The 18,744-nt window shown below is 39.3% G+C and overlaps 1 protein-coding gene across 3 annotated transcripts in view; it reads left to right on the forward strand.

Moving 5' to 3' along the window:
• ANKIB1 (ankyrin repeat and IBR domain containing 1) overlaps positions 1-18,744 on the forward strand; it is a 148,202-nt gene that overhangs the window by 109,879 nt on the left and 19,579 nt on the right. For all 3 annotated transcript variants that reach the window (XM_049641444.1, XM_049641443.1, XM_049641445.1), the window contains one exon: positions 10,560-10,648. In XM_049641444.1, the coding sequence (XP_049497401.1) occupies positions 10,560-10,648 (89 nt within the window). The remainder of the gene's footprint in view (positions 1-10,559; positions 10,649-18,744) is intronic.

Consider the following 18,744-nt stretch of genomic DNA (forward strand, 5'->3'; position numbering starts at 1 on the left):
GTGCCCCTATGCATCAGTACTCCTGTATCCCTTGGATAAATTCCTAGCAGTGCTATTGCTGGGTCATAGGGTAGGTCTATTTTTAATTTTCTGAGGAACCTCCACACTGCTTTCCAGAGCGGCTGCACCAATTTGCATTCCCACCAACAGTGCAAGAGGGTTCCTGTTTCTCCACATCCTCTCCAGCATCTATAGTCTCCTGATTTCTTCATTTTGGCCACTCTGACTGGCGTGAGGTGATATCTGAGTGTGGTTTTGATTTGTATTTCCCTGATAAGGAGCGACGTTGAACATCTTTTCATGTGCCTGTTGGCCATCGGATGTCTTCTTTAGAGAAGTGTCTATTCATGTTTTCTGCCCATTTCTTCACTGGGTTATTTGTTTTTCGGGTGTGGAGTTTGATGAGCTCTTTATAGATTTTGGATACTAGCCCTTTGTCCGATGTGTCATTTGCAAATATCTTTTCCCATTCCGTTGGTTGCCTTTTAGTTTTGTTGGTTGTTTCCTTTGCTGTGCAGAAGCTTTTTATCTTCATAAGGTCCCAGTAATTCACTTTTGCTTTTAATTCCCTTGCCTTTGGGGATGTGCCAAGTAAGAGATTGCTACGGCTGAGGTCAGAGAGGTCTTTTCCTGCTTTCTCCTCTAAGGTTTTGATGGTTTCCTGTCTCACATTCAGGTCCTTTATCCATTTTGAGTTTATTTTTGTGAATGGTGTGAGAAAGTGGTCTAGTTTCAACCTTCTGCATGTTGCTGTCCAGTTCTCCCAGCACCATTTGTTAAAGAGACTGTCTTTTTTCCATTGGATGTTCTTTCCTGCTTTGTCAAAGATGAGTTGGCCATACGTTTGTGGGTCTAGTTCTGGGGTTTCTATTCTATTCCATTGGTCTATGCGTCTGTTTTTATGCCAATACCATGCTGACTTGATGATGACAGCTTTGTAGTAGAGGCTAAAGTCTGGGATTGTGATGCCTCCTGCTTTGGTCTTCTTCTTCAAAATTACTTTGGCTATTCGGGGCCTTTTGTGGTTCCATATGAATTTTAGGATTGCTTGTTCTAGTTTCGACAAGAATGCTGGTGCAATTTTGATTGGGATTGCATTGAATGTGTAGATAGCTTTGGGTAGTATTGACATTTTGACAATATTTATTCTTCCAATCCATGAGCAGGGAATGTCTTTCCATTTCTTTATATCTTCTTCAATTACCTGCATAAGCTTTCTATAGTTTTCAGCATACAGATCTTTTACGTCTTTGGTTAGATTTATTCCTAGGTATTTTATGCTTCTTGGTGCAATTGTGAATGGGATCAGTTTCTTCATTTGTCTTTCTGTTGCTTCATTGTTAGTGTATAAGAATGCAACTGATTTCTGCACATTGATTTTGTATCCTGCAACTTTGCTGAATTCATGTATCAGTTCTAGCAGACTTTTGGTGGAGTCTATCGGATTTTCCATGTATAATATCATGTCATCTGCAAAAAGCGAAAGCTTGACTTCGTCTTTGCCAATTTTGATGCCTTTGATTTCCTTTTGTTGTCTGATTGCTGATGCTAGAACTTCCAGCACTATATTAAACAACAGCGGTGACAGTGGGCATCCCTGTCGTGTTCCTGATCTCAGGGAAAAAGCTCTCAGTTTTTCCCCGTTGAGGATGATGTTAGCTGTGGGCTTTTCATAAATGGCCTTTATGATCTTTAAGTATGTTCCTTCTATCCCGACTTTCTCAAGGGTTTTTATTAAGAAAGGGTGCTGGATTTTGTCAAAGGCCTTTTCTGCATCGATTGACAGGATCATATGGTTCTTCTCTTTTTTTTTTGTTAATGTGATGTATCACGTTGATCGATTTGCGAATGTTGAACCAGCCCTGCATCCCAGGAATGAATCCCACTTGATCATGGTGAATAATTCTTTTTATATGCTGTTGAATTCGATTTGCTAGTATCTTATTAAGAATTTTTGCATCCATATTCATCAGGGATATTGGCCTGTAGTTCTCTTTTTTTACTGGGTCTCTGTCTGGTTTAGGAATCAAAGTAATACTGGCTTCATAGAATGAGTCTGGAAGTTTTCCTTCCCTTTCTATTTCTTGGAATAGCTTGAGAAGGATAGGTATTATCTCTGCTTTAAATGTCTGGTAGAACTCCCCTGGGAAGCCATCTGGTCCTGGACTCTTATTTGTTGGGAGATTTTTGATAACCGATTCAATTTCTTCGCTGGTTATGGGTCTGTTCAAGCTTTCTATTTCCTCCTGATTGAGTTTTGGAAGAGTGTGGGTGTTTAGAAATTTGTCCATTTCTTCCAGGTTGTCCAATTTGCTGGCATATAATTTTTCATAGTATTCCCTGATAATTGTTTGTATCTCTGAGGGATTGGTTGTAATCATTCCATTTTCATTCATGATTTTATCTATTTGGGTCATCTCCCTTTTCTTTTTGAGAAGCCTGGCTAGAGGTTTGTCAATTTTGTTTATTTTTTCAAAAAACCAACTCTTGGTTTCGTTGATCTGCTCTACAGTTTTTTTAGATTCTATATTGTTTATTTCTGCTCTGATCTTTATTATTTCTCTTCTTCTGCTGGGTTTAGGCTGCCTTTGCTGTTCTGCTTCTATTTCCTTTAGGTGTGCTGTTAGATTTTGTATTTGGGATTTTTCTTGTTTCTTGAGATAGGCCTGGATTGCAATGTATTTTCCTCTCAGGACTGCCTTCGCTGCATCCCAAAGCGTTTGGATTGTTGTATTTTCATTTTCGTTTGTTTCCATGTATATTTTAATTTCTTCTCTAATTGCCTGGTTGACCCACTCATTCGTTAGTAGGGTGTTCTTTAACCTCCATGCTTTTGGAGGTTTTCCAGACTTTTTCCTGTGGTTGATTTCAAGCTTCATAGCATTGTGGTCTGAAAGTATGCATGGTATAATTTCAATTCTTGTAAACTTATGAAGGGCTGTTTTGTGACCCAGTATATGATCTATCTTGGAGAATGTTCCATGTGCACTCGAGAAGAAAGTATATTCTGTTGCTTTGGGATGCAGAGTTCTAAATATATCTGTCAAGTCCATCTGATCCAATGTATCATTCAGGGCCCTTGTTTCTTTATTGACTGTGTGTCTAGATGATCTATCCATTTCTGTAAGTGGGGTGTTAAAGTCCCCTGCAATGACCACATTCTTATCAATAAGGTTGCTTATGTTTATGAGTAATTGTTTTATATATCTGGGGGCTCGGGTATTTGGCGCATAGACATTTATAATAGTTAGCTCTTCCTGGTGGATAGACCCTGTGATTATTATATAATGCCCTTCTTCATCTCTTGTTACAGCCTTTAATTTAAAGTCTAGTTTGTCTGATATAAGTATGGCTACTCCAGCTTTCTTTTGGCTTCCAGGAGCATGATAAATAGTTCTCCATCCCCTCACTCTCAATCTAAAGGTGTCCTCAGATCTAAAATGAGTCTCTTGTAGACAGCAAATAGATGGGTCTTGTTTTTTTATCCATTCTGATACCCTATGTCTTTTAGTTGGCGCATTTAATCCATTTACATTCAGTGTTATTATAGAAAGATATGGGTTTAGAGTCATTGTGATGTCTGTATGTTTTATGCTTGTAGTGATGTCTCTGGTACTTTGTCTCACAGGATCCCCCTTAGGATCTCTTGTAGGGCTGGTTTCGTGGTGACAAATTCCTTCAGTTTTTGTTTGTTTGGGAAGACCTTTATCTCTCCTTCTATTCTAAATGACAGACTTGCTGGATAAAGGATTCTCGGCTGCATATTTTTTCTGTTTAGCACACTGTAGATATCGTGCCAAGCCTTTCTGGCCTGCCAAGTTTCAAAGGAGAGATCAGTCACGAGTCTTATAGGTCTCCCTTTATAAGTGAGGGCACGTTTATCCCTTGCTGCTTTCAGAATTTTCTCTTTATCCTTGTATTTTGCCAGTTTCACTATGATATGTCGTGCAGAAGATCGATTCAAGTTACGTCTGAAGGGAGTTCTCTGTGCCTCTTGGATTTCAATGCCTTTTTCCTTCCCCAGTTCAGGGAAGTTCTCAGCTATAATTTGTTCAAGTACCCCTTCAGCACCTTTCCCTCTCTCTTCCTCCTCTGGGATACCAATTATGCGTATATTATTTTTTTTTAGTGTATCACTTAGTTCTCTAATTTTCCCCTCATACTCCTGGATTTTTTTATCTCTCTTTCTTTCAGCTTCCTCTTTCTCCATAACTTTATCTTCTAGTTCACCTATTCTCTCCTCTGCCTCTTCAAGCCGAGCCATCGTGGATTCCATTTTGTTTTGCATTTCGTTTAAAGCGTTTTTCAACTCCTCGTGACTGTTCCTTAGTCCCTCGATCTTTGTGGCAAGAGATTCTCTGCTGTCCTGTATACTGTTTTCAAGCCCAGCGATTAATTTTATGACTATTATTCTAAATTCACTTTCTGTTATATTATTTAAATCCTTTTTGATCAGTTCATTAGCTGTTGTTATTTCCTGGAGATTCTTCTGAGGGGAATTCTTCCGTTTGGTCATTTTGGAGAGTCCCTTGCGTGGTGAGGACCTGCAGTGCACTTCCCCTGTGCTGTGGTGTATAACTGGAGTTAGTGGGCGGGGCCGCAGTCCGACCGGATGTCTGCCCCCAGCCCACTGCTGGGGCCACAGTCAGACTGGTGTGTGCCTTCTCTTCCCCTCTCCTAGGGGCGGGATTCACTGTGGGGTGGCGTGTCCCGTCTGGGCTACTTGCACACTGCCAGGCTTGTGTTGCTGGGGATCTGGCGTATTAGCTGGGGTGGGTAGGCAAGGTGCACGGGGGGTGGAGGGGCAGGCTTAGCTCGCTTCTCCTTAGGTGATCCACTCCAGGAGGAGCCCTGTGGCAGCGGGAGGGAGTCAGATCCGCTGCCGGAGGTTTGGCTCCGCAGAAGCACAGAGTTGGGTGTTTTCGCGGAGCGAGCAAGTTCCCTGGCAGGAACTGGTTCCCTTTGGGATTTTGGCTGGGGGATGGGCGGGGGAGATGGCGCTGGCGCCTTTGTTCCCCGCCAAGCTGAGCTCTGCCGTCCGGGGGCTCAGCAGCTCTCCCTCCCTTTGTCCTCCAGTCTTCCCGCTTTCCGCGCAGAGCTGTTAACTTATGACCTCCCAGACGCTAAGTCGCGCTTGCTGTCGGAACACAGTCCGTCCGGCCCCTCCGCTTTTGCCAGCCCAACTCGGGGGCTCTGCTTGGCCGGCGAGCCGCCCCTCCGCCCCGGCTCCCTCCCGCCAGTCCGTGGAGCGCGCACCGCCTCGCCGCCCTTCCTACCCTCTTCCGTGGGCCTCTAGTCTGCGCTTGACTCCGGAGACTCCCTTCTGCTAATCCTCTGGCAGTTTTCTGGGTTCTTTAGGCAGGTGTAGGTGGAATCTAAGTGATCGGCAGGACGCGTTGTGAGCCCCGCGTCCTCCTACGCCGCCATCTTCCGGAACCTCCTCTCTGTGCATTTTAAATAGGATGATACGGGGGCACCTGGCTGGCTCAGTTGGTTAAGTGTCCGACTTCAGCTCAGGTCATGATCTCATGGTTCTTGAGTTCGAGCCACACATCAGTCTCTATGCGGACAGCTCAGAGCCTGGAACCTGCTTCATATTCTGTGTCTCGCTCTCTGCCCTCCCCCACTCACGCCTGTCTCTCTCTCTCTCAAAAATAAATAAATATTAAATAGGGATAATAGGGGCACCTGGGTGGCTCAGTTAGTTGAGCATCTGACTTCGACTCGGGTCATGATCACTGAGTTTGTGAGTTCAAGCCCCATGTCGTACTTTGCACCGATAGTGCAGAGCCTGCTTCAGATTCTCTCTCTCTCTCTCTCTCTCTCTCTCTCTCTCTCACTCTCTCTCTCACTCTCTGCCCCACCTCCACTTATGTGCATGTTTGGTCTCTCTCTCAAAAATATATATTAAAAAATTATAAAAAAAGAAGAAGAAGGAAAGAAAGAAATTTTTAAAAATGGGGATAATAGTACCAATTTGAAAGAGTTGTTATGTGGATTAAATGAGTCAGTATATGTAAGGTATTACAACATTGCCTGGTATACTCAAAACTACTAGCTTTTTTTTTTTCCAAGAGGATGGGGGAGGGGCAAAGAAAGAGGGAGAGAGAGAATCCCAAGCAGGCTCCGTGCTTTCAGCACAGAGCCCAGCTTGGGGTTCAGATTCCTCAACTGTGAGATCATGACCTGAGCCGAAACCAAGAGTTAGATGCTTAACCAACTGAGCCACCCAGGTGCCCCCCAAATTCTAGTTTTTTTAAATTATTATTTTTTGTTGATTTGTTAATTAAGGGAGAAAGTTAACTAAAGGAAGAAAATCATAAAATGAGGATTTCTACTTAATCAGGATTCATCATTAATATAGTTCTAAAATGGCAGTGAACTGAAATTGTCAACTTCTTGATAGAAATTTCTTCCATCAGATGATGAAACTTTAGTAGAAGGTCTTTACTTTTCCAGAATCCTTTGGAGTCACTGTATATTCCTGCCAACGGTTGTGCATATTGACAAATTTTCAAGGAAAGAACCATTCCTTGATCTCTTGATATTAGTTAACTATCATATTTGGACAGGGTTAAGGATTTTATATTAGATAACCTCTTTTTCCTTTATAACGAAGCAGTTTTTCCCCTTAGTGAACTCACTCTATTGGTGTGTCTACATCTCATTTAACTATATAACAAAATTCCTCTTCCAATTCACTTGTTTTTAGTGACATTTTGAGGTACAGTCTCAACAGCAGGTGCTAGGTCTGTCAGAAAACTTGTCACCAGTTATTGGTGTCTTGGTTGAAACTTTCTTCAGATATTTAACTTTCCAGTGTTTGCAGAATATTCCAGTCTCTTTATTACTTCTCTCAGAATAACCCTTTCCCTACACATGGCATAGTTCAGATTTTCAACCATGTAATGTCTGGTAACATTGTTATTACTATACTTTAAAGTAGTTTGGGCTTATTTTCGCAAATGCCTTAGTTTTAAAATAACTCCCTTTTTAATTTACAGTCCTTGCTCTAACTTATTTATTATTTATAAGCCTCTCCTATTTATATACCCACTCTTAGCATTGCTCTGGAAACTGTGCCGCCTAGTTATAACATTCAGAGTGATCCTGCTGATTGAGCTAGCACCTGAGGAAGCAGCAGGTCTATATCCTCCAGTGAGGTTCTGGAAAAGAACATTTGTATTGCTGTCTAATGCAGCACCTTAGAGAACCAAGCACACCAATAAGCAATTATGGCCTTTTGAAGAAATAGCATTTATTTTTTCAGATTCCATTTGTAAACATTGGGTTTTCCCCTCGCACCCCTCATGATTATTTTCCTGGTTCTGTCAGAAAATGTTCTGACACCAGAGCCAGTCATACTGGTATTGATTCTAGTAGGGGAAAAATATTCAATGTGTTGTTTAATCTTCATGGGGAAAAAACTTTAAAGTTAACAGAAATAATTTATTTCATTGGCTTCATTTAGATACTGCAGATATAGAAGTCTATTTTACACCTAAATTGTTTTTTAATAAGTCATAACAAATCTAGACACTCTATTCCTGCATGTATTCCTAAGCACCATATGGAAACACTGTTCCTAGATCTGTGGCATATTTTTTACTCTAGTGTATGCTAGTATATGTGCCAAATTAAAATTAACAGTTATCACAGATATCCCTTATATTTCTGGAAAGCAGAGTTGATTTTAATATGTACTAAAGTGAATGTAATATATAATACGTCTACTTGCATTTTTTTTACTTCCATTTTTAATCAACCCAATATTTTTTGAATGACTGTTAAGTCACCACTAAATTCCTAAGAAACTTTATAAAACCACACTTACGGAAAATATTTCCCAAATGCCAGATTCAGTAATGTCAGGAATTTTTTTTAACACTTTTTTTTTTTTTTTTTTTAATTTAAAGAGAGCACACAAGTGGGGCAGAGGACCAGGGGGGCAGGGTGGGGAGAGAGAGAGAGAGAGAGAGAGAGAGAGAGAGAGAGAAAGAGAGAAAGAGAGAGAGAAAGAAAGAAAGAAAGAGAAAGAAAGAAAAAGAAAGAAAATAAATCTTTAGCAGTCTCCATGTTCAGCTCGGAGTCCGACTCAAGACTCAATCCCAGGACCTTGAGATCATAACCTCAGCTGAAATCCAGAATCAGATGCTCCACCAACTGAGTGACCCAGGCACCCCAGTAATATCAGGAACTTAAGCAAACTAAATTACTCTTTCAAGATAATTGATGCTTTTTTTTTCCCTTCAAAGCATTTTTAAGTATATAATTCAGTGGTTTTAAGTACATTCCTAATGTTGTTCAACCGTTTCCTATCCATTTATAGAATTTTTAACCTCATACCAAACAGAAACTCTAACCATTAAACAATAACTCCCCATCTTCCCTTGCCCCATAGCCACTGTTAACCACCATTCTACTGTATGTGAATTCCTTTTTCTGAATATTTAATGTAAGTGGTATCATACAATATTTATCTTTTTGTGTGTGACTTATTTCACTTAGCATAATGTTTCAAGTTTCATCCATGTTGAGTGTGTATCAGAATTTCATTCCTTTTTATGGCCAACTAATAATTCCATTGTGTGTATATACACCACATTTTGTTTATCTGTTCATCTGTTAATGGACATATGGGTTGTAAACCATATTCTGGCTTTTGCGAGTAATGCTGTTGTAAACATTGGTGAGAAAATTTTAGTCATTGTGAAACTTTCAATTCTTTTAGGTATATATCTAGGAGTATAATTGATGGATCATGTAATAATTCTGTGTTTTAAATTTTGAGGAACCATCAAACTGTTTTCCATAGCAACTGCATCATTTTAGATTCTTACCAGCACTGCATAAGGGTTCCAGTTTCTCCACATCCTTCCCAACACTAGTTAGCATTTATTTTTTTAATAGTAGTTACTCTAATGGGCTTGAAGGAGAATTGAAACATTCATTCATTCATTCATTCATTCATTCAATTTATTTATTTGTTTTTTTGTTTTTTTGTTTGTTTATTTATTTATTTATGTGGTTGTTTATTTATTTTGAGATGGAGTGAGCAGGGGAGGAGCAGAGAGAGAGGGAGATACTGAAATTTAGCAGAGCTGTCAGCACAGAACCCTGTGCATGGTTCGAACCCACAAACTGTGAGATCATGACCTGAGCTGAAGTCAGACGCTTAACCGAGTCACCCAAGTGCCCCAAAACATTCTTAATATAGTAAAATGTTCTTCATAGTTGGTAAGACTCTACCTGCATCAACAGGTGTGTCTTCTTAAGACTTAAACTTTGCAAATAAGATCTTTGTTTAAAATAACACATGATGATGATGATGATGATGGCACCTACAGATTGGGTTTTTCTCCTTTCAAAATGATATTTTGTTATTTACTGTAAAATTTCTTTTGTACTACAAAATATACCATTGTATTGAATTAAAATAAGTAATTTTTAAAGGCCTTAAGCCTTTTTTTTTTTTTTTATGTTTATTTATTTATTGTGAGAGGAGGTGAGGGAGAGGCAGAGAGAGGAAGAGAGAGTCTGCCAAGCAGGCTCTGAGCCATCAGCACAGGGCTCGATCCCATGACTGTTGAGATCATAACAGTCAGACACTCAACCGATTGAGCCACCCAGGCTCCCCCTTAAGCCTGTTGGATTTTTTATATAGCTATAGAAAGAATGTAAAATCAAGTGACAAATGATAAATTGATGTTCTTAATTATTTAAATCAAAATTTGCCAAATTCCAGTTAAACAGAAAATTGGGATTCAGCAAACTCAATGGTAAATTAAATTGCCCTAGCTGTTACTTGGGGATTCCAAGGTCAAAGTAACAAAAATGTAATGTAAAACAGTACTTTTCAAACTTCAAAATGCAGACAGGTCACGTGGTAATTTGATAAAATGTAGATTTAAATCAGTAGGTCTTATGGGCCTGCTCTTCTGCATGTTTAACAAGCTCCTGAGCAGTGGCAATGCTGCTATCCCAGGGAACAAACTTTGAGTAGTATTAGTGAGGACAGAACCTAACTGATAAAAATATTTTATAGCTCATAACTTATAGCATGCAAAACTAAATTATAAATGTTAGGTAATCTATTTGGAACTTTTAAAAATGTGTAAATGAATGTGCTGCTTTAAAAAAAAATTGACCTGGCAGTATCAAGCTCTAGAATCATATTTTCACTTCCTCTATTGAAATACTTCATTTCTCACTAGTCACTGTGCTTCAGTTTTCTCAGCTTTAAAATTGGAAGAGCACTGGGGCACCTGAGTGGCTCAGTCAGTTAAGTATCCAACTCTTGGTTTCAGCTCAGATCATGATTTCATGGTTCATGAGATTGAGCCTGGCATTGGGCTCTGTGATGCCACTGCAGACAAGAGCCTGCTTGGGATTCTCTCTCTCTCTGTCTCTGCCCCTCCCCCATTCGCTGTCCGTCTCTCTCAAAAATAAATAAACTTTAAAAAAATGTTTTTTTAATTGGAAGAACACTTTTCACCTGTTCTTTTGCCTTGATGTTGATAAAGAATATTTAATTGCCTTTTCTATGTTTTCCTCTTCAGGGAGTGCCTTGGTGAAGCACATGAGCCTTGTGACTGCCAAACATGGAAGAATTGGCTACAAAAAATAACTGAAATGAAACCAGAAGAACGTAAGAGGAATCTTAGAAAGCTATACTATATGTTCTAATAGCATTCAAAAGATAATATGGTCATATTACTTAGAGTCTTCATTAAGTAAGTTTTCAATGCTATAGCTCTCCTGTTTAACATTACACCTCTAACCAACACCCTTTTGGACATCACAAGGTTTTTGCAATGGTGAATCAGAGGTTCCATATTTCTAACGGACTGTTTTAAGTTAAGATAAACAGGGTAAACAGGGGTCACATTTAAGTCCTTCTCCTACAGCCATTCCCCTTTATCCTGGGGTAGACCAACTAGCTTTTCTGTACTTTAAGGGAAGAAATGTATAAACTGTAGTGAGAGGAAGTTTCTTACTTCCCTGGAATCTTCCATTGGATGATAAGATAAGTTAATTTCTTGGTATTATGTGGCTCTGTAGATTTACTTATATTAAATGCCATGTCTATAACTATTTTAACTGAGATTTTTATAAATATTAATCCTACAGAAATGCTATGAAATTGGTGTTAGTAATTCCATTTTGCAGATGAGGAAATTAACCCTTAGATTGGAATGAGTGACATCAGGAACAGGGTATGTGCCTAGAAACAGAATGGGTTTGAATTAGCCTTCCTAATAGCAATTCCTGCATTTAACAAGTAAATATATCTGCTTTGCAATAATTTCTCATCCCCTGAAGTGTTTTATGACAACTGTTTATTTTCAAATTAATATAAAAGTTAATTTTTTTAACTTTTTATATAATGGAATTAGTTGGAGGTATTACAAATCAGGATTAAGAATTGACTGGGGCACTTGGGTGGCTCAGTCAGTTGATCATCCGACCCTTGATTTCGACTCAGGTCATGTTCTCATGGTCATGAGATCAAGGCCTTCACTGAGCTTCATCTGGACATCGAGCCTGCTTAAGATTCTCTCTCTCTTTCCCTCTGTGCCTGTCCCCCTGCCCCGCTCATGCACAACTGCACATGTGCTCTCTCTCTCAAAATTAAAAATAAATAAAAATTTTAAAAAAAGAATTCACTCAGGGGCGCCTGGGTGGCCCAGTAGGGTAAGCGTCCAACTTCAGCTCAGGTCATGATCTCTCAGTTTGTGAGTTTGAGCCCCTGTTGGGCCCTGTACTGACAGCTCAGAGCCTGGAGCCTGCTTTGGATTCTGTGTCTCCCTCTCTCTCTGCCCTTCTGCTCACACTCTGTCCCTCTCTCTCTCAAAAATAAATAAACATTAAAAAAAATTTAAAAAAAAATTCACTCAGTGAACCTATACTTATTATGAGCAAAGCACATGATGATGATGCCAGCCTTCAAAAAGTAATAGGCTAGAAGGGAAGCAGTCAGATCATTACAATATCACATGATAACTACTATAGTTGGATAAAGATGAGAGTAAATCAGGCTGGGCAGGCGGGTGTCATAGAATCTTCCTGAAGGTGGGCACCTGGGTGGCTCAGTCGGTTAAGCATCCGACTTCAGCTCAGGTCATGATCTCACGGCTCGTGAGTTCAGCCCCATGTCAGGCTCTGTGCTGACAGCTCAGACCCTGGAGCATGGTTCAGATTCTGTGTGTGTCTCTCTCTCTCTGCACCTCCCCTACTCGTGCTCTCTCTAAAATGAATAAATGTTAAAAAAATAATTTTTTTTTTTTTTTTTTTTTTTTAAAGAATCCTCCTGAAGACAGTGAGAGAGGAATTGGGTTTTAGCATATCTGCAGAGGCAGAGATCTGGCAGTTATTCCTGTCAGCAGCTGAAGTGACGCTGGCAGAGTCTGGCTGACAGCTATGAAACCCTACAGTTTTGTATTCTATCAGGCAATATACCATTGCCCAAGAGCTTGTCCTTAGCGTTTTAGATTCACAAGATTCATTTTATGCATTGACTCAGGGTCATTCAAATCCATGAAGAAGAGACTACTGTGTAAACCAGAATATCAGTTTATTAATTGATAATGAGGGAGATACCTTTCACATGATGAGAAGGCTTATGTCCCTTATCCAGGAGAAAAAGAAATGGATCATCTTAGGACATTTCATGGTGAGATCCAATTAAACATTTCTACCCTGTACGTTCCATCATTCAATCAACAATTCTTTTTAATATTTCCAATTCTTTTTTTTTTTAATTTTGCTTATGCTTATTTATTTTTGAGAGAGAGAGAGTGTGAGCAGGGGAGGGGCAGAGACAGAGGGAGACAAAGAATCTGAAGCAGGCTTCTGGCTCTGAGCTTTCAGCACAGAGCCTGAAGCGGGTATCAAACTCACAAATCATGACCTGAAGTCGGACTCATAACTGACTGAGCCACCCAGACCCTCCTCAGCAAATATTTTTTTGAGTACCTGGTACATGCTAGGAACTTCCCAAATCAAAAACACCTGTATAGATTGTTTTTATTCCCCCGGTACGTTGTGTGTCTTTCTTGAATCCCAGATAATAGCTTGCCATTGCTCCCTTGACACCCATCCATTTTCCCTATTCTCCTGATATGTATGGGTCTGTGTACATGTGTGAGTTCCATAGATTAATGCTAATATCCTGCAACACCTTTAAACATGACAAGACAATTGGGTTTTGCTTTCTCTTTTTGCTTCGGGAACCAAGAAACATATTTATTAGACATGGTTTGCTATTGCCCACCTACTTACATTTCTTTATACATTTATATGAAGCCTAACATTAATGTCCATGGGAGAATTTGTAAGAGATGAGGCTGGAAAGATAGGTGTTGCCAGATTGTGAAGTTTTGCCAAATTGTCTGAAGTTATTTTATTAACAGAATAAGCCATAGAATGCATTTTTTAAGTAGGGAAGTGGCATCTGAGATATTTTTATAAAGATAAGTGATGACTAGGAAGGTTAGACTGAAGGAGAGATCAAAGTAGGGAGGGGAATTTTTAATTTGAGTAAGAGGGTAGATCATTGGTCAGCCTAGGAAATTCAGTTATGGGTAACTTTTGGGGCTCCTGGGTGGCTCAGTCAGTTAAGCGTTCGACTCTTCATCTCAGTTCAGGTCCTGATCTCACAGGTCATGAATTCAAGCCCCACATCAAGCTGTGTACCGACAGCGTGGAGTCTGCTTGGGATTCTCTGTCCCTCTGTCTCTGTCCCTCCTCCCACCCCCACACGAATAAATAAATAAATATTTTTTATTTTTTTTTTTAAATTTTTTTTTTTCAACGTTTTTTATTTATTTTTGGGACAGAGAGAGACAGAGCATGAACGGGGGAGGGGCAGAGAGAGAGGGAGACACAGAATCGGAAACAGGCTCCAGGCTCCGAGCCATCAGCCCAGAGCCTGACGCGGGGCTCGAACTCACGGACCGCGAGATCGTGACCTGGCTGAAGTCGGACGCTCAACCGACTGCGCCACCCAGGCGCCCCTAAATAAATATTTTTTAAAAAACAGTAACTTTCAGGGAACAATAATGAGTTTTGTTACGGACATTGTTAACTTGAGGTACTTGTAGGACATATATGTGGAGATGTCCAGTGGGATTTTACAAGTGCTTATCTGCAGCTTAGAAGAGATGCTGAGAAAACTTAGAAATAACTTGTTGCTTTTAAGTGATATCTTTATTATTTATTTAACATTTATTAAGTGGTATTTTATATTTGAATATGGAAGTAAGGTGACCTCTACTTGAAATTTACATTTTAGAGATGAAGACAGCTATATACAAAACTAAGAAAAAGAAATATTATTAATGCTGTGAAAGAACAGCATACCTGTGGCACATTGTGAGGGAGGGAAGAGAGCAAGAGAAGACCAGTTCTCTACGAGAGTGTGAGGAAAAGCATTATAAAAGAATTGGTGCTTGAGCTGCTTCTTGAGAACTGGTAGATGTACTTCACGCACACAGGAAGGGTACTGGGGCTTTGGGTGAAGCAGAGCTGTGAGATAGCATGGTGTATTCAAGGGCTGCAGATACTGAGTACAAACCAGTGCAAAGAAAGGTGCTGCACCAGAGATGAGACTGCACAGGCAGAAGTCCAAATCAGGTGTCACGGGTGCGGCGAGGTAGAGGTTATGTGCAATGCTGGGAGGTCTGACTTCATCCTGAGACACTGAAAAGGAGTTTTGAGTCGGAGAGTGATAATCAAAGATGCTTACTGAGAAAGAACACTCAGGTGGAAGTGTGGATGGTGAATAAAGACCATTGAGACAGTAGGTAAGAACATTATTTCTGAGAAAACTTCAGAATGTCCAGGTAAGAGGATATGAGGGCTGGAACAAGACAGAGGCAATGCAGGTAGGAGAGGAGAGTTAAGAAGATGTAATTTTATTAAGTTGTAAATCTAGTGTACTTACCAGTTGCCTAGAAGACTTAATGCACAACAGGAAGTAATTAGTACAATATATTATTTAATTCTTGAGTAGAAAATGGCCATGTCTGATTTAAGATATAAAACAAGCATTTTGAAATGGGTGATTATTTTTAGTTATCTTTTAACATTGTAAAATTGGTCAATCATTCCATACCCACAAATAAGTTTTTACTAGGGAGAGAGAGAGAGAACAACCTAGCTAGTAAGTGCAGATTATTGGTGGAACTGTGACAGAATATCTTTACATACGATAATGATTCTGATAATGAAAAGAGAAGAGAAATAGAAGCACTAGAAAATGGTATATATAGTCTATACATAGTTACTTTGGTGGCCAGAGACAGGGAGACCTCAAATTAAAAACCGAAGATTCCTTTAAAGAGTTCCAAATAGGGTTTTAATTCAGAAACATGGAGGAACTTTAGAAAATTGGATAGAAGACAAAAGACTGAGGATACCTAAAAAGTTGTCTACCAGAGAAGGACCAAAGCCAAGACTGCAGAAAAGTTCCCAGTTGCTGAGAAAAACCTAGGAATTTTCTCATTGTCTTCCATACTGAAATGTGATGACCTGTTGACCACTATTAATGGCCACTGAAGTTTATGAAATTTAGGATAAGGCTTCATGCAAACAATAGTGGACCAACTGAAATGTTTAAGTAGAACATCATCATTAAATATATAAAAATAATATTCCAAGAAAGAAAAGTATGATTTAATGCTGTATTGTTTACATATTAATTTGGATCATGGTCACATATCTTTGGCATAAGCATTTTCAACTGAACTTGTCAATTCCTGAGATCATTTTCTCCTTTATGCCCAATTTTCCAAAGTCTTTGAATTATGAGACTCAAAAGGAGTGACAAAATCTAATGATAAAAAAGTATTAGAACATATACTAAGATTAGTTCAAAGAATTCAATATAAGGATTCAAATACTATTTTTCAGCACTGAAACTGCCTCTATTATGTCTAATGAGAGCAAGAAGGGGAATGATTATATATTCTGTGAAAAGATAGCTAATTTATAAAAATTTTCAGTCCAGTTTTTCCATACTACATAATAAATGGTTATTGAATAGAATTCAAATAGTCTTTTTAAGAAGTCAGTCTTTAAAATCAACATTTTTTTCACTCACATACATGTTGATTCTACTAGTAGATCTTAGATTGTTATGCTCTAATACTTGATTAAATGAAGTTAATATTTCTTACAAAGAGACCTAAGCACACTAGATTATTGAGGAAGGAAGATCAAGATACAGTAGTCATGTAATTGAAGAGAAGAGTCTGGAACTCAGGGTGAAGAAAACTCACCAGGTAGACTGAAGGGAGATAGATATTGCAGGTATGAAGAAGAGTATATACAAAAGGCACATGTATGAAATGAGCGTGTTCAGAGAACTAGAAGTAAAGGCCTTTTTCCCACTACAAGTTTCTGTTTTAATAATAGTTATTTCTTGAACACAATTTACTTCATACAGTCCTCTAGAACACAGGAACTAGCATTCTCTCCGAGGGTGGTAGGAAAAAACTGTTATGTTGCAGGCCACACAAGCTGCTTTGTTTTAATGGCTTTGTGCTTTATTTATTATAACAATGGACAATAAAGGCCATAAGAATATGTTAGAGCCTCTGAGCTAAAAATAATGTTGATGCTGAAAGGAGGAGAAAGGCCACTCCTTAAAAAAAAAAAAAAAAAAAATTAGACATTGTACTTAGTGATTAGGTTTTAAAGCAGTACCCTTTGTAAATGGCATTACCTCCACAGCTTGAGCTGATTAACCATAAGTATAGTAAGTTCTTTCTGAAACTCCTGTTCTCCACTAAATTAACTGAGAGTTCTCTGTAGCAACACCCTAATCAAACCATCTTCTACCAAGTGGGTTTAGTACTGGAGTGGAGTCTGGTCTGTTCATTGCTGTTATTGTCTCACTTTGCTATGTGGTGAAATTGAAAAACAGTGCTTCATAGTCCAGCAGTAGCTGCTGTTCTGTTGTTGAACAAACATAAGTAGGTAGGCACTTGGGGTTCCTTGCAGCAAGACAGCCCTCCTCCACTGCTAAGCTCCATCGAAGGGCTAATCATAGTGCTCAGCTCTTCCAGTTCATATACTGAGTCACATCCCAGAGGTCAGCCAGCCCAAACCTTTGTCTCCCTTCCCTCTCTAGGGTTGGGTAAGTTTTCCTTTTAAACTTCAAAACTCAAAGAGTCTGATTTCTCACCTGCTTTTAACAGTACACTAACTACCCCACCCTTCTGAGAGTGGCTGCATGTACTCAGGGCCTTGATTGGATGGGCCATGTGCACTGATGTCAAAGTGAGTTTTGGACATCTTTTTCAGGAAAGAAAAGGTAGAGCTTCCCTGTGCACTTAGAGCTAGAAAACAAAACAAACTTCATACTGACAGGGAGGAAAAAAATGATTTTTTAATTGTGCATCTGCAACTCTCTCTAGCTCCTAACTCTCCTCTTGGGGTGCTGGGAGGGGTGTTGGTTATAAAACATAAAATGTAAGATTTAGCATCTTTAAAAACCATGACGTTCCGCAAGACTGCAGATCTCAAATCAAAGTAGAATAAATTGAGTTTCAGATGAAGAATAGAAGATTAGTGTGGGGTTAGAGGGTAGGAGAAGCTTGCCAGGTAGACAGCAGCCAAATCATGAAGGACTTTGCATTTTTTGCTAAAGCAGTTTTATTTTATCTTGCAGTCAGTGGGGAGCATCTTAAAGATTTAAAGGAGACTTGGGTTTTTGTTTTGTTTTGTTTTTTTTTGACATTTATTTATTTTGAGAGCACACACACAAGTGGGAGAGGGGCAGAGAGAGAGAGAGATAGAGAGAGAGAGAGAATCCCAAGCAGGCTCCACACTATCAACACAGAGCCCAATGTAAGGGCTTTATCTCAGGAACTGTGAGATCATGACTTGAGCCAAAATCAAGAGTTGGACGCTTAACCAATTGAGCCACCCAGGTACCCCAAAAAGCAATTTGTATTTTTAAAAGATCACTGTGTAGGCAGTATAGTAGAAGTCGGGGGCAGAAGAAGGAGCCAGGGAAATAGATTGTTTTTTTGTGTGTTTTAATTGTCTAGGCAAGAGGTGTGGAGTACTTTAGTTAAAGCAGTAAGCAGTGGGAATTGAGAGGAGACATAAAGAGAAAGAGGTAGAAACAATGGAATGTGGCAGGTGAGGGAAAGGAGGGTGTCCAAAATCATGGTCTTCCTGGATTGACTCTGAGTTGATGATCATATCATTTACTAGGACAGGGAATAGAGAAAGAGGCAGGTTTAGGGGAAATGATAAGTTTAGTTTTAGACATGTCACATGGGATTCATTTTTAGTTTATCTGAAGTTTTCATGGATAAAAGTATTGATATTTCAATATAACTTTCATGTTTTTTACTATGGTGAAAAGTATCTGGTCATTATGTTTACAACTGACCCACAAGAAATTATGGTCTAGGGGCCATTCTTTTTACAATAAACAGACAGTAATATATTGCTTTTTTAAAATGGGTTTTTTCTTCCCCAATTTATTTGAACACAACTTTAGAAAGAAATCTTTAAATCATATTTCATATATCAAGCTTTTGGAATAACCTCCTTATCCTATAATCCTGCTATTCAGAATAAAGCAGTTTTAAAACTTTGCCATAGATCCTAATAAGAAAGTAAATACATGGTTTGGGGCGCCTGGGTGGCTTAGTCAGCTAAACGTCCAACTTCAGCTCAGGTCATGATCTCCTGGTTCTTGAGTTCAATCCCCGCATCGGGCTCTGT

Source organism: Panthera uncia, chromosome A2, assembly GCF_023721935.1.
Source record: "Panthera uncia isolate 11264 chromosome A2, Puncia_PCG_1.0, whole genome shotgun sequence".
Classification (NCBI taxonomy): domain Eukaryota; kingdom Metazoa; phylum Chordata; class Mammalia; order Carnivora; family Felidae; genus Panthera; species Panthera uncia.